Raw genomic sequence first — 13,876 nt, forward strand, 5'->3', positions numbered from 1 at the left:
AAACCCTGCTATGTGAGCTGCCTTCAGTGCCAAAACAGCACTGAAAGATGACTCTGATTATACCAAAATCTAGGTGATCACCACCCAGAGAACAAATTTCATTCTGTGGTGGTATTTTCAGGCTGTAAACTGACTAGAGAATATAACTTCATGTTCATTCTTTGCAGATTTCCAAGGCCAGAATGTTAATTCAAGCTCCCTACCGGTGCCTTTCATATGTTTGTATGAAACAAGCCTAAAATTGAAATTTGTAATCCACTGTCACCACAATTTGATTACCAAAGTTAACAATAATGTCACAGATATTAACTTTCTTGTCCAAAATTCAGCTCTTGCTAAAGCTACACAACAGTGACTCTTCATACCAATTCAGCTCTCTGTTCCATAGCCAGAATTTGGAGGGAAAATACCCAACAAAACTTCCTAAACTGACACAAAAGTCCCAAAAGCAACAGAAGAAAATGCCAGCTAAACAAGGCACATCATCTTTTAGTCTAACTGAATATGGAACACAATCCTGACTGCGGATTACTGCCAGGAGTTGGAACATTACTTGGACAGACAAAGCTCTGACAAACTCACTTCGTAAGTAATAAATCAGAGGCTTCTCCCATTGGGTATAAGCATTACAGAAAAAATGGCAAAAACACTAATAAGAATCTTGAGAAGAATGTATTACAGGATGTAAAAAAATTAAGATCATGCTAACACCCACTATACTGAAATATGGCAAAAGCAAAGACACATTACTTCTTTTTGTCATTTATGGCCACTCATCTAATCAATCTGTCAATCAATTCTTTAAATACGCTCTTCTAAAAAGCCTTGCAACTTTTCCTTTTTATTTTCTAAACTAGCTGGATGCTAGCATCGAACCATGGCCAAATTTATTTTTAAACAGAACCAGCTCACTCTGCTGCAGATGAAGGTATTTTCATAAAGAGCAAGTATGTTTGAGAAAAGAAGGAAAAAAGTTCATCCGCATTCATGGTAAGCAACAGAACTGCCACCACACTTTGGGTAGGGAAAAATCAGTTCCTGCAGGATAGGGTGTTTTTTAAAAGTGAAAACCTGCACCACACTTTTAATTTAGCACACAATGCTCTTATTCCCATCCACGAACCCCTGTTTGTGAAAGTACTTTTAAAACTTAGACAAGGAAATGGAGTCAATAATCTAAGTGCGGACCTCAAACACAGAGTTATTTAGTGTTACTTGTTTGTAACTGCTCCCTGTAACTAGCTGCTCTTAGCAGAGGCCAATGGAGACTCAGACAGCTGAAGAACATCTTAACTTTATCCCAATAACAGCCTTTGAAAAAGGAAATTTCAAATTTGAAGAAAACGCAGTGCAGCCAGGTATACATCAAAGGTAGATGAAACACCAGGAATCCTTTTCTGGGGACATGAAATGAAGGATGATGCTTGCAAATTCCATGTTATTAAGCATTCCACAACTGCCAGGGCTTTCCAATAAAAGCATGTTACCCACCGTGATGTTTTCAAGATCAAGATGTTTGTTGTGAACAGTTTCACACAGTCTCCGAATTTTTTCCTTAATTTTATTCATGTCTTTTTCATTCAGCAGCTTGGCAGAGGAAGCATCTTGTTCCAATTCCAGAAGCCGTATCATCAGATCTAGACTAGCTCTGTCTAAATCCATGTTCAAGCGATCTCTACTCAGAATGTACATTAGAGCTGCTGTACAAAGGGACAAATTCTTGGGTTGGGAAAGAAAGAAAAAAAAAAAAAAGCCAGTTAGCTTTTACTCATCATTTTAGGCAGACTTTTTACTTTTCTGAATAAACAAGCTGAAGACTCATGAAAGAAAATGCCTGACAGGTCCCAGTCTTGGCACTTACATGAGCACTCACTGTTAAATGGAGATTCCTTCCAGCAAGTTACTAATGCCTTCCCCTGACAAATAATACTGAGACATAAAGCACTCAATATATTTACAATGCCCTAGTAGAAAAGCAGGGATTTCTACTTTTTAGGGACTCAGTGCTGCAGACAGAGTAAGAAACAGTAACTCCAGTAACAGAGTATTAAAGAAGAGACAGATGGCAGAGGAACAAAGTAAAACAGTTAAGGGTACATGGCAAGGTAGGTGAACATTCTGGTTTGAGTGTATGAACTGGTGACAGCACCAGAAAACCCAGAGATCACAGGCAGAGTGTCTGCAGGGAGGGACTGCCTGGGGACATAAATTCTGATTCTGCCAAACAGGTCTGTCAGTTAATAATTTATCCAAACTTTTACAGCATAAACACATTTTCTTTCCAGGGGAATTCTGCTTTTTGGAAGTAGCCAGAGTACAAACCAGCTTCCCCCTGTCCATCCCATCAGTCCTTAATAAGTGAATGCTATTAACCTGACCGCTCACGTGTTACACAGAATTGGTGTAGAGGCACATCCAACTAGCTAGACAATACTTGATTCTTCTTGAAGAAGGAATTAAATTCTACCCTCATGAAGCTTCAGAAAAGCCAAGGCAGAAGATGACTGTTAGGAACGGACAGACAGCAGTGAAGCAAAGCCATCCATCCCTCGTGTCCAAGTACCGCACTTGCACTGAGAGCACTGAGCTCCAGCTCAGAGCAAAGAGGAGATACGTTCACTGGGAACAGAGGTGTGCTGGGCACAAAACTGTCAGAGACCTCTGGCACTAACTGGAGGAGCTGAGAGCTGGGGGTGTGTGGAGAATGTGTGTGCTCTATGTTCAACTCTCAGGAGTCGATATGCTGCACACATCCATCACAATTGTTTCTGTATAAGGTAAATTAAAGGTAAACAAACTAATTCTGGAATATAAATGCACAGCTCAACAGAAAAGAGCAGAAATCTGTGTCATAGCAGATTAACATCTTGTTTTGAGTTCAGCCAACCACCAGAGCAATCATTTACCTGCTCTGTTTATTTTAGAAGTAAGTAATAATCATCCCTGGTAATACTAAGCAGTATCAGCATTTCCAAAACAGGATTAGGCAGTTGACAGTCTATCAAAAGCTATGTCAAAACTCCTTCCTGTCTGAGTTTAAGGAAATCCTCAGGTGAATAAAGACTTTAATCTGACCACCTATCAAAAATGCATTTGAACTACTGAAGCAAAGAAGCAAGGGTTTCCAAATCTACATCCTTCACAAATACATGAAGACAGGGTTGAAAAACCCACAACAAACTCTTAGCTGTAAGCATCACTACTCCAGCCTTGCCAGATGTAAGGCAGAAAGCATCTATGTGACCTGTCTGCAGGGGGTATACATTGTTCACCCTTGACTTTCATTAACTTTCTACAATAAGCCTTGCAATTTTATCATTTTAATTACAGAAATTGCTTACTCTTCATTTACTTGCAGCTGGCTTAAACTGTACATGTCAAGTTCCTTAAGAACTGGGTTCTTCCAGAATGGCAGTGATTGAAACAGGACACAGGGGTACACACATTCCAGAGGAACCACAGGTTAGCTAACCATTGTTCAGCCAATGTGCGACTTCAACATCTATGAAGAACTGTATTTTAATGACCAGCATTATCTAGATGAGTTTCCTGGTTAAAAAAAAAATCCTCGAGGTCCCAAGGGAATTTCTATCAACTTGAAAGTATGAAGCAGTTGACAGAGGGAAAGTACTGAATTTGTAATCTGGGCTGCCAATATTTAGGCATTTCCAAAAGTCAGAGACTGTTCTTACATCATTACTCAGAAATGCCTTACAGATACTCCAAAATCTGGTAAGGGCAAGCACACTCACTCTGTAAAACCCTGTACCAAGCCCTTGCCTGTTCCAGGTTCACCTCTTTTCAACCCAACCAGCTTTCCATTATGAAGGGAGTAATGGTTCTTTTTCTCTCTGCATCAGCTCTGCCAACATTTCCCTTCAGACTGGCCACCCAGGTTTCCAGATACTTAAATGTGATCAGATCACCCAGACACGGTGCAGGAGGTTTCAGGCTGCAGGAGAGGTGCTGGAAAAGCAAAAAGGATGGACTGGCTCTGTGTAACTAGCCAGGCTCCTGCCACAGCACATACACAGGAGGGATTAAAGCCAACAAGCCTCCAAATGCTGATGTGCAACAGGAAAATAGTGATCATATGAAGTAAGAGCCTCAAATGTGAATGGTGCTTACAGCACACAAGAAACCTGCTTTAGCTCTATTCCAGTGATACAGGTTTTGCAAAGCTGGTTTCTCTAGTCCCTATAGGCTTCATCTTGAATAAAACAATTCTACATTTTGCTCTGATGTTCTGTAAGTGTTCAATTAACCATGCTGCCTGAAAGCTATCTCATGCCCTACCATACACACAATTCTGAGTTTGGAATGAGGGGGAAATTGTTGGTACAACTCATTCTGGATCAGTATTCTAAGAGAACAAAAACCCCAGCCAAAGAAACAAATCAGTCCTTCCAAATGCCACCCTTACAAACTGCAGTAGAAGAATGATTTTTCTGGGTGAGCTACCCCCATTCTATTCTATTCCTCAAGATGACTAAAACACATTCTGCTGCTAAATTAATGCAGAGAAGAGAAAAAAGTAAAATAAATAGAATTTTCTCTAGACATAAATTTCAGGGCTTATCTAACTATGGATTTGCACTCCATACTTCTACAGAATTCAGGCAAATCCTAGTTTGAACATACACTCCAGAAATGGCAGACCATTTACACCCACTCTCATCCTTGTCTTCTCTTGCTTGCTCTATTTATACTCCAGCTTGTGGGAACAGATGGTTATTTTTTAGGGTTCAGCACTACATATAATGCACTTTTATAATTTTTTTAAGTTATTCTCATGCTGAAGACATTATAAAACCACATTTCTGTGCTTAACTACTGACAGCTATAATGGAAATAAAGTTTTTATTTTAAAAATTAATAATGCTTCAAAATCTTTACAGAGCAGCAGTGAAGAGACAAAGTAAATTAAAAACTTATGCTTAAGCAAAAATCTGCAAGAAAAATTTGGTGGAACAAGTAATTTTCATGTGGTTATTTTTGGGCATAGCTCTGTGAGATAGCTGGTTATTTTGTTTTCCCTGCTGGTTAAAGAAATGCCAACTGCCAGTATGCAACTGCTACTTTACACTCCTTACGGAAATGTTAAGAGTCCCCTACACATTCAGTCTATTCCACTGCAACACAAAAATGAATGCAGGATAAGCTCATATTTGTTTCCAGTAACTATGTCATTGTGGCAGTTTTCCCATCTTCAAAATACTTAAAGAAAATATTAACCAAACAATTGTGTGTTTTTAGCTCAGTCCTTATTTATCTTACAGGGATTTGAGCCATGCATGCAAAGCTGAGTGTGATTTATTATTCTTCAGTTACTTTGAACAGGGATTTAGTGGAGAAATTTCTATTCATTTGGAAAAAAAATAAAATTTCAGTGAAATAATTAGTGAATGAAAGGGTAATACAGACAGATAGCATGCTTATCCAGAGGTGACTGTGATGAAGCACGCACAGCCAGTAGTTAGGGCATATCCAATAGCATTTATCAAGAGCAATTTGATAAATCAGTAATTTCACAATACTGTAAAACCTGTACCAAGAATGTACTATAATGATATTCAAACATTAACTATCAATTTTTTTTTCTTTGACAAAAGGGAGCATTTCATCAAATATACTGAAAATAGTGAATATAATCAATGCTTTTTGTTACTGCAGACTAATAATAGCATGCAATTTCCTTTTGAACTGTATGTGCTAGCTCTTTTGAAAATGAAGGAATAATGGTAACTGTTAAAAGACAGCCAAAAATACACCCAGCAAGCCTGTACATTTTCCAGGGAACTGTAGCTGTCCTCTGCCGATCTCCTGCAACTCAGTGGTGGCAACTGTCCTAAATAGAGTGACTGTACTTCATTTATTTCGAGTATCACTTGGCACTATTTTGACAGCTCACAAAATAATGAACTCATTGAACCTGATGCCTATATTCTACAGTTAGCCATTGCTAATTTTTGAGGGAGATGGAAAATAAGCTATTATTCTAAATCAGTTACTTAAAACTACGGCTTTTTTTCTCCCCACCCACAGTAAGATGTCAAATACCATCTCTGAAATGTCTATTTCTGTGGGTGCAAAGTTGCATTCTGCATTGTATGTCATTCTTCTAGAGCTATTACAGAAAATTATAAACCTGACTGATACATATCTACTACTCATTTCAAATGAAATCTCATCGTTTCAACTTTTGTAAAAGTATCTCAAGGGACACCCCACAGAGGTAACATCGATAAGAAGGAAAATCAAACTACTTCAGTTTAGCTCTCAGCTCATGTTACCATAAATAGATGAAATTTACCTTTCCTAGAATCCAACACATCGTTATATACACTCAGGGCATCCTAAAACTGCAGTTACAGCAGTGCTCAAAGGAGAAAATCACAAGACATGAGAAAATTCCTACAACAGCTTCAGAAGTGGTAGCAATTCCCATAAAGCAAGTCTGAAGCCAAGCACTTAGAGCCACCTCTAAATATAAGGAGGAATGATTCCTTTCAAATGTATTTGAAAGCATTTAAAATACAACAATAAAACTCTTAAAAAAGGTTAAGAGAATAAATAAAATAGCAATCCAAAGCACAGTCCATTTTTACAAAATCCCTAATTTTTAAAAAAATTATTTCCCAAGCTAGAAGCACATAAACAGTGGCATAAGGAATTGGTCAGTGGAACACAGGTGGTCTAATTTTTTATGCCACTAATGAATGCTTCCTAAAATGGAGCCACTGATCCCAGAGTCCCCATTAGATACACTATACTATATATATATATAAATATACATACAGCAGTACATGCTATACTGGATGCTTGACCTTGAACATAATCCCTGCCCTGTGGACAGGTATCAACAAACATTCAATGGAACACACGATGTATCCATACCTGATGGTGCTGGGAATCATCCAGTGTTTTGAAAACCATGGCTACCATCCCGTGTGCTCTCAGATGCATTCGAAAGCTGGGCATGGCGCACTTGGTCGCCAAGCTGATTACACTGGAGAAAATGAACTCTGGGTTAGAACAACTGAAATGACTGCACTTAACAAGAACAGCAGATAAACAAGTATTCAACACAAGACTGACCATGTGCCTCAGACCCTGGGATACTGTTGGAATGTTTCTTCTAAAATTTGTGCAAGGCAGGTTTGCAATTGGTTAACAGTGATTGGTGAGCAGTGTGTTACTCAAGTTGCTTACCAGCACCAAGCTACTATGTCTGCTTTAGTTTAAGCTTGGCTGAAACAAGGATTTTAAAGGGCAGACTGAATTTGCTTCCAGAAAAAAATAAAAAGCTGAAAATTTCCTATTTTCATTTGAAGTGCCATGTAGCTCTGATTAAGAGACGTGAGAACTCACTGACCAAGGCATTATAAGAAATTGTAAATGTGATCTTCCACTGCTATTCTAATGGTTATCTAATTAACTGACTAGTCTCACTTATGCCTGATATGACTTACACATAGAACTTTTTTATTTATTGCTGCATTTATGATTGCTAAAAACACTATACATGTCAGAAAAGATCTGACAAATGTATCAGTTAATCAGTGACCAGCATAAGAGTTTATTTTAAAAATGGCATCTTTCCCCTAGCTTTCTCAGTAAGCTGTCTGCCGTTTCTAGCACAGTGCAACATAACAACTGCTAAAAATACATTACTTTTAAATGTGCACTAATGTGGGAGTAATTCTGCAATCAAGCCTTCCATGACTGCTGAGGATTCTGCTTGTAAGAAATTCACACAGTAAGGTGTTTATAAGAACAAGCGGTCTTCCTGCCTCCAATCACAAGAGCACCAGTCAGAGCTCACCTGAATCTTTCACATCCACTCCTATCCTTACACACTGATTTCCTTTGGAAAAACACTTAATTTGTTAACTGAAAGAAAAGATTTTGTTGTGTTTTTATGTTACACTCCACTATATAAATTTGTGAAGAATTAGTTTAAAATCTGAGTAAGCTTGCCACATGAGCAAATAAGGAGCACTCATATGAAAAATAGTCCTGAACCCTCATTATAGTAGTAATTTATTCTTATCATAGTGTATAAACAAAATGGGTGATAGAGTTCTTGTACTCCAGCAACAATATTCATTTTTAATTTCTAAAAATTCCATCATCTTTATGAATTGCCTCCTTTGAAGATAGCCTTACTATTAATAAGAAAGTGCTAAAATGGGCAGATGTTTTGAGCATGAAAACATACACCAAATACATCAGGAAACAGTACAGGTGTGCAATTGTCAAACTCTGAGAAACAAATTTTAAAGTAGCTGTCTTAGAGGCATAGAAAGCTTTTGCTCAGCCACAGTCAAATCACAAATAAACCACTGCCATCACCTCTCTCTATGGATTCAACTTTTTCTCTTTCTCCACTATTTTAGTCTGACTGAACAGAAAGAAAAATTTAGGTACATAAAAAAATACTATTGCATGGTTATTTTATTTAACATTATTACAATTACTTTCATGTCCAGGCAACTGACAACAATATCAAGTCACAAACTTTTTCAAAGCAAGATTAACATTTTTGATGCCAACTTCACAATTATGTGTAATGTCTTGGACTACTATTAATATTCACAAGTTAAGAAACCTCCCAATTAATACTGAGGCCTCAGTCTTTCTAGAAGGTGACAGTTATGTTATTTCTCAACAGAATATAAAGAACAGGCAGTTGAAGTTAAACATCTCACTATTACCTCAGTTTTAGATTTTCATCAAACTCTGCAGTCTTAGGGATTTTATTTTAGAACTGAATTTGCATTAATAACAGAACAAATATCACACAAGGTGCACTAAACAAACAAGTTATCAGAAGGTATTTTTTTTTAATTTACAGCAAGGCTAGCAAGTGTGCCAAAGATGTGTCTTACTTATTATTTCATCTTCATAGCCATACTGCTTATGATTATTCAAAAGAGACAATCTTAATTATTATTTTCAAATTTTATTCTTCATGGCAGAAGTGCCAGGTTAATGTCAATAACATTTTAAAGCGTGATCACTACTCTGATGCATATTTAATTCAGTTTCTCCTTCAAATATAGGTTCTGTGTTTTGTGTTGAGATATCTTACCTAAGGCAACGTGTGTTTAGGGGCTGATTGCTCTTCAATCCACTTAGCAAGTACTCAATATCATCTGTGAACTCTTGATTTTCACCAAATTCCACTACATCATTGAAGTGCTTTACATGCTGAACAACAGTGTATAACTGGAAAAGACAAATATGTTGACCTAAGTAAGTTGCTCTTGGGATTGATTATAATCTTAACAAGTACAGTTTAAAAATCTATTCAGTTTTAAGTGCAAGGAAACATTAAGTTGTTAATAAAGGCCATTCGACTATTTAGATAAAAGTATTATTTTTAATAGGAAAGCCAAATTGCGTTTTGACACTGTTCCTTCAGTAGTTAGGATTACTAGTAATTCTTTATCTTAAAAATTTGTTAAGAATACTTACTTCTTTGTCTTCTTTCCTACATTTCAATGCAGTTACTATCTCTTGATAGGGCTGAGTAGGTATTGTCACAGTTTTTATCACTTTGGGAGGTGGTGCAGGAGCCTTAAAAACTCCATCATCTTTATGAATTGCCTCCTTTGAAGATAGCCTTACCTATTAATAAGAAAGTGCTAAAATGGGCAGATGTTTTGAGCATGAAAACATACACTAAATACATCAGGAAACAGTACAGGTGTGTAATTGTCAAACTCACATTTTGGGACTATTTTAGTCTTTGCCTTGCACTACCAAGACGTACCTAAACTGTGTGACAACGTGTCTACTCTTGAATACAAGAAAAAAAAAAACAAAACATTTCCAAGTTATCAGGAAAGCTCCAGTAGAATTCTGAAACTAAAACCAGCAGAATAAAATGTCCTTTATACTGGCTCCCTAAGCTTTAGGGTAAGTAAACCAACCAAATTCAGTGTTTATAAACAGTTATTTGTTGCTCTTTTAAGTCTCTTACCCCTGTGCACTGGAGCTTGCAGGAATGGCCAGGCTGACTGCACTATGGAGCCCTCAGGAAGTAGCTGGCTCTGGATCCCAGCACAGCCCTGCCCAGCCCAGCCCAGCCTGCAGAGCTCTGTGCCAGCTGTTCTGGCCCTGCCTGCCCAAGGACACTGCACTCCTGTCCGACCCTCCAGCCTCACACTCCTAACTCGACCTGGCCTGGAGGCAGGACACTACCAGGACACATTTTGGAGCAGCACAACAAAAGCCACACAGAGTACTGAGAGGCACAGATCAGGTCCCAAACCAGGTAGAGCACACTTGGTGTTCTCTTATTTGTGCTGTTAAATATTTTAGGAGCATAATACCATAGCACAAAAAACAGCAAAACCTGTTCTACAGGGAGTAGAGAACTTGATGTTAGGTTTAGAGTAACTACTGACAGGTTTCCAGACAACTCAGGCAAGTATTACAGGTTTCTCCTCACCTTTGCTGTATTAGTTCAAGGCTACTACAAGCTGAAGTGCAGCTTATCTTCAGATTACTTCTTTTGCACAAAATCTGATACAAACTACAGCAAACAAGGCATATGGAAAAAGACCTCCAAATGCCAAATTCTAAATGTACAAGTGCCAATGCCAAAGGGCATTTACTCATCCTCAATCTCTCAGTAACATCATGTACTGAGCTTCCTTACATAGAAAAATGAGAGTATTCTAAAAGTCTGACTGGAAAAATAGAATTAACATGCAGGCATAGAAGATGTATGACCTGTTACTCCAGCGGATAGCTGGAGAGAAAGCCTTCTTGTGCATTGTGCATTGACAGACAAAATTAAAATAAAAGCCAAAAGAAGCTGCTATATTACTCTATAGAATACTACATTAGTGTTCTTTACATTCTGCCTCTACCACTGTGGCATTTCAGTATTCACTCACTTAAGCACCAGTGGCAAGCTGGTAATAAACCAAGCTGAAAAACCAGTTTAGAGCACGTACTGGAGGACTGATCTTATCAAGTCTGTGAGCACAGGAGAGCCACTGAAGGATTTCATCCAAATCTTTGTTAATGACTGCCCCTTCAAAGTAAACTCCAAGGGCACTTGGAAAGGCCCTGAATGAGTACTTGGCATAAGCAGTTTGCATGAGGTGAGTTTCTCACCATAAACTTGAGACAGATTTCTCCCAACCTTCAGGTGACAAATTCCTACAGAAATTAAAGATGCAGGAACTACCACTGAACATTTGGATCAAGGCTCATTTGCCTTGTAACCCTGAAGTATTACACACATGTAAATCAGGGCTAAAAACTGCATCTGAAGGAACTTCTGATGTACATCATAACATGAGCAGCAGATACAAATTCCCCTCAGTGGTTTGTTCAGCCAAACATCTACCACATCCCTGAATTAATATTCTGATGGTTCCAGATACAAAGTGGAAGTCTGACAGAAGACAAAAGTGACTGTCTGAATGAATGATCCAGACATTTCCCTAGTTTGAAAAAAGCCATATTCAAAGTCTGTCTGACAAGACTCATACAAAATCTGCCCTTAAGTCAGCTATCAGAGTACTTCACAAGGATCAGTACCAAGAGATTCAGTATGCAACAAAACCTTCACTTCAAAGGTACATAATTTAAATTGAGAAAAGAGTTTAGGAAAAACCCAGGGCTGAAATTTCTGCTCTCTCCTCAAACTCTAGTGGAAATGGTTGTTTTCAAATCAGTTATCTGCATTTTCTAGGCATTGCAGTTAACATCCAAAGAAGGCTGTTCAGAATACTGTGAGGAGACAACCAAAAATAACCACAAATCAAAGAGGAAGAAGTACCAGAATACCACAAATAGGGGTAGAATTTTAAGAAGACCCAAACAAAAAGCAACGAGCAAAACAAACGAACAAGCCAAAACCAAAAGAAAACTGAACCCCAAAAACAAAAACAAAAGAAAGAAAAAAAACTAAAAAAAGAACCAATTACAAACCAATGACAACAACAAAAGCTGAAGACTTATCACTGGAAAAAATACCTACTTTCTGATTTTCTGTTCTCAGGCCAGTACTATCAGCAAGGCACCAAATGAAATTACGTTTATTGACAACATACAATGCTCTCTCAGCAAAATCGGTAACAACTTCTACAAATGTAAGCCAAAGACCCTGGATTCTCAGAGTCTCAAAGGAGTTAAAAAACAATTACTTTGAGTCTCAAATCAACCATTGACTTTTGGACAAAGAGCTGGTCTTATTTTTTACATCCAAAATGTTGGTATTAGCATTTCTGACAGTACACAGAAAATGGTGTTCCTTTCAGAGTATCTAAAGACTCAAGTCAGCTATCAGCACTACTCCATTAGAAAGGAAAAATAAATGAAAAGGCTCATTTCAAGTTTTTCCTTTTTTATCAGCAATTTGCTAACTTCTGTGTTCATTAGTAAGTTAATCCTGCAAATTCTCTCAGAAAATGAAATGGAGTCCATTGTTAGAAAGCTTAAGTTTAGCAGATTGGGGAACGTAACTTTAGGTGTTTTTTTGTAACTCCACATTGAAGGGACATGAAAGATCCTATTCTATATTTTATGTTAGTATTTCCACTAACAATTTCTTTTATATCAAATTCCAATGGCTCACACCACAAAGTGGACTTCGTTCTGAATTACTGTGACATTACCAGACAGAAAGAACTTGGATTTAAAAAAAAAAAAAAAAAAAAAAAAAGTGAATCTTGAAAGGAGATTTAGTAAATTTGAGAAAAAACCAACAGTCTACTTACTGGGACACTGGGAGTTTTCAAAGCTGGTGGTGCTGGCAGAGCCTCTGATTCTGGCTGGTTCCAGTGTCTAGCATTATACACTGCTTTTGTGGGAGACTAAAAAATAAAAATAGAAGTTATTTCTTAAGAAAATTACCAGTAGTCACTACACACTTCAAAATTACCGTAGCAATACTGTAGCCAAACAAACAAGGAAAACGAGCCTCATTTTCCCTGCTGAATTCCCAGCAACACAAGTTCCCAGTATCAAACGTATTGGAAAATCAGACAGACTTTGAAGCATCTGATGGTTTTAAAGACATACAGACCCACTCAAATGGAAAAAGACATGATATGTATGTATTTAAAGAATTTTTCAATTGTCCCATCTCATAAATTTATTCAAAGGCAAAAGGTCTGCAACCTTCCTATAGACAAAAACTGACAGCTGAGGGGGAAAAACATGTTAGCAAATGCTGTGTCAGTAGAAATATGACTGGTTTAGAATCAATATGCAGAACTCATATTGCTATGAGGAATAAAAACACTGAAACTAAACGCCTTAATCCACATTAATAAATTACGAAGTTTTATTTTTTCCCTCTTGCTCAAAAATGTGTCAAGGCAAATCAAAATGCATCAAAATTAACTGTCCTTGAATTTTTGGGAAACATAACATGCTCCTTAGAGGAAGCAAAGTCAGAATTCTATTTCTAGTATTCGTGTTTACCAATCTACTGGCATAATATTGTTCCAGACTAATACAGCACTACAATTTTCACAATTTCCCACCATGCCACATATCAAGTAAATTCAAAAGTACCTGCCTTCCTCACAGCACTTACATAGCATTTTAAATATGAAAAAATAATTTCAAATAAACATCATACAAATAATGTATCAATTATTTAACCCAAATGCAGCTCAAGCCCACAGAGGGGCTACATGTGACAAGCCTTAGGACCAGCCAGGGACTGAGCACCCCTCCACAAAGTGCAACAAGGTTCTGGCATGTCAAAAGCTAGAAAGGTAATTCTCTAAGTCAAGGATTTCTGTGTTATTGCACAGTAAAACTCTACTGTGCTGCATCCTTCCATTCTTCACAAGCCCTACCAAACAAAATTTCAAGGAATATTAGCAGAATGAAAGCCTCA

At 37.6% G+C, this 13,876-nt stretch overlaps 1 protein-coding gene across 8 annotated transcripts in view; it reads right to left on the minus strand.

Moving 5' to 3' along the window:
* WAPL (WAPL cohesin release factor) overlaps positions 1-13,876 on the minus strand; it is a 65,145-nt gene that overhangs the window by 14,389 nt on the left and 36,880 nt on the right. For 7 of the 8 annotated variants that reach the window (XR_004498121.1, XM_015632653.3, XM_033515696.1 and 4 more), the window contains exons 5-9: positions 12,744-12,839; positions 9,481-9,633; positions 9,095-9,231; positions 6,898-7,009; positions 1,492-1,719 (exon numbers count right to left, since the gene is read on the minus strand). Coding sequence is in view for 7 of the 8 variants with exons in the window: in XM_015632653.3 (XP_015488139.1) it covers positions 1,492-1,719; positions 6,898-7,009; positions 9,095-9,231; positions 9,481-9,633; positions 12,744-12,839 (726 nt within the window). In the remaining variant the exon portion in view is untranslated. The remainder of the gene's footprint in view (positions 1-1,491; positions 1,720-6,897; positions 7,010-9,094; positions 9,232-9,480; positions 9,634-12,743; positions 12,840-13,876) is intronic. The other variant, XM_015632654.3, reaches the window with a different exon arrangement.

The sequence above is a fragment of the Parus major genome, chromosome 6 (genome assembly GCF_001522545.3).
Source record: "Parus major isolate Abel chromosome 6, Parus_major1.1, whole genome shotgun sequence".
Classification (NCBI taxonomy): domain Eukaryota; kingdom Metazoa; phylum Chordata; class Aves; order Passeriformes; family Paridae; genus Parus; species Parus major.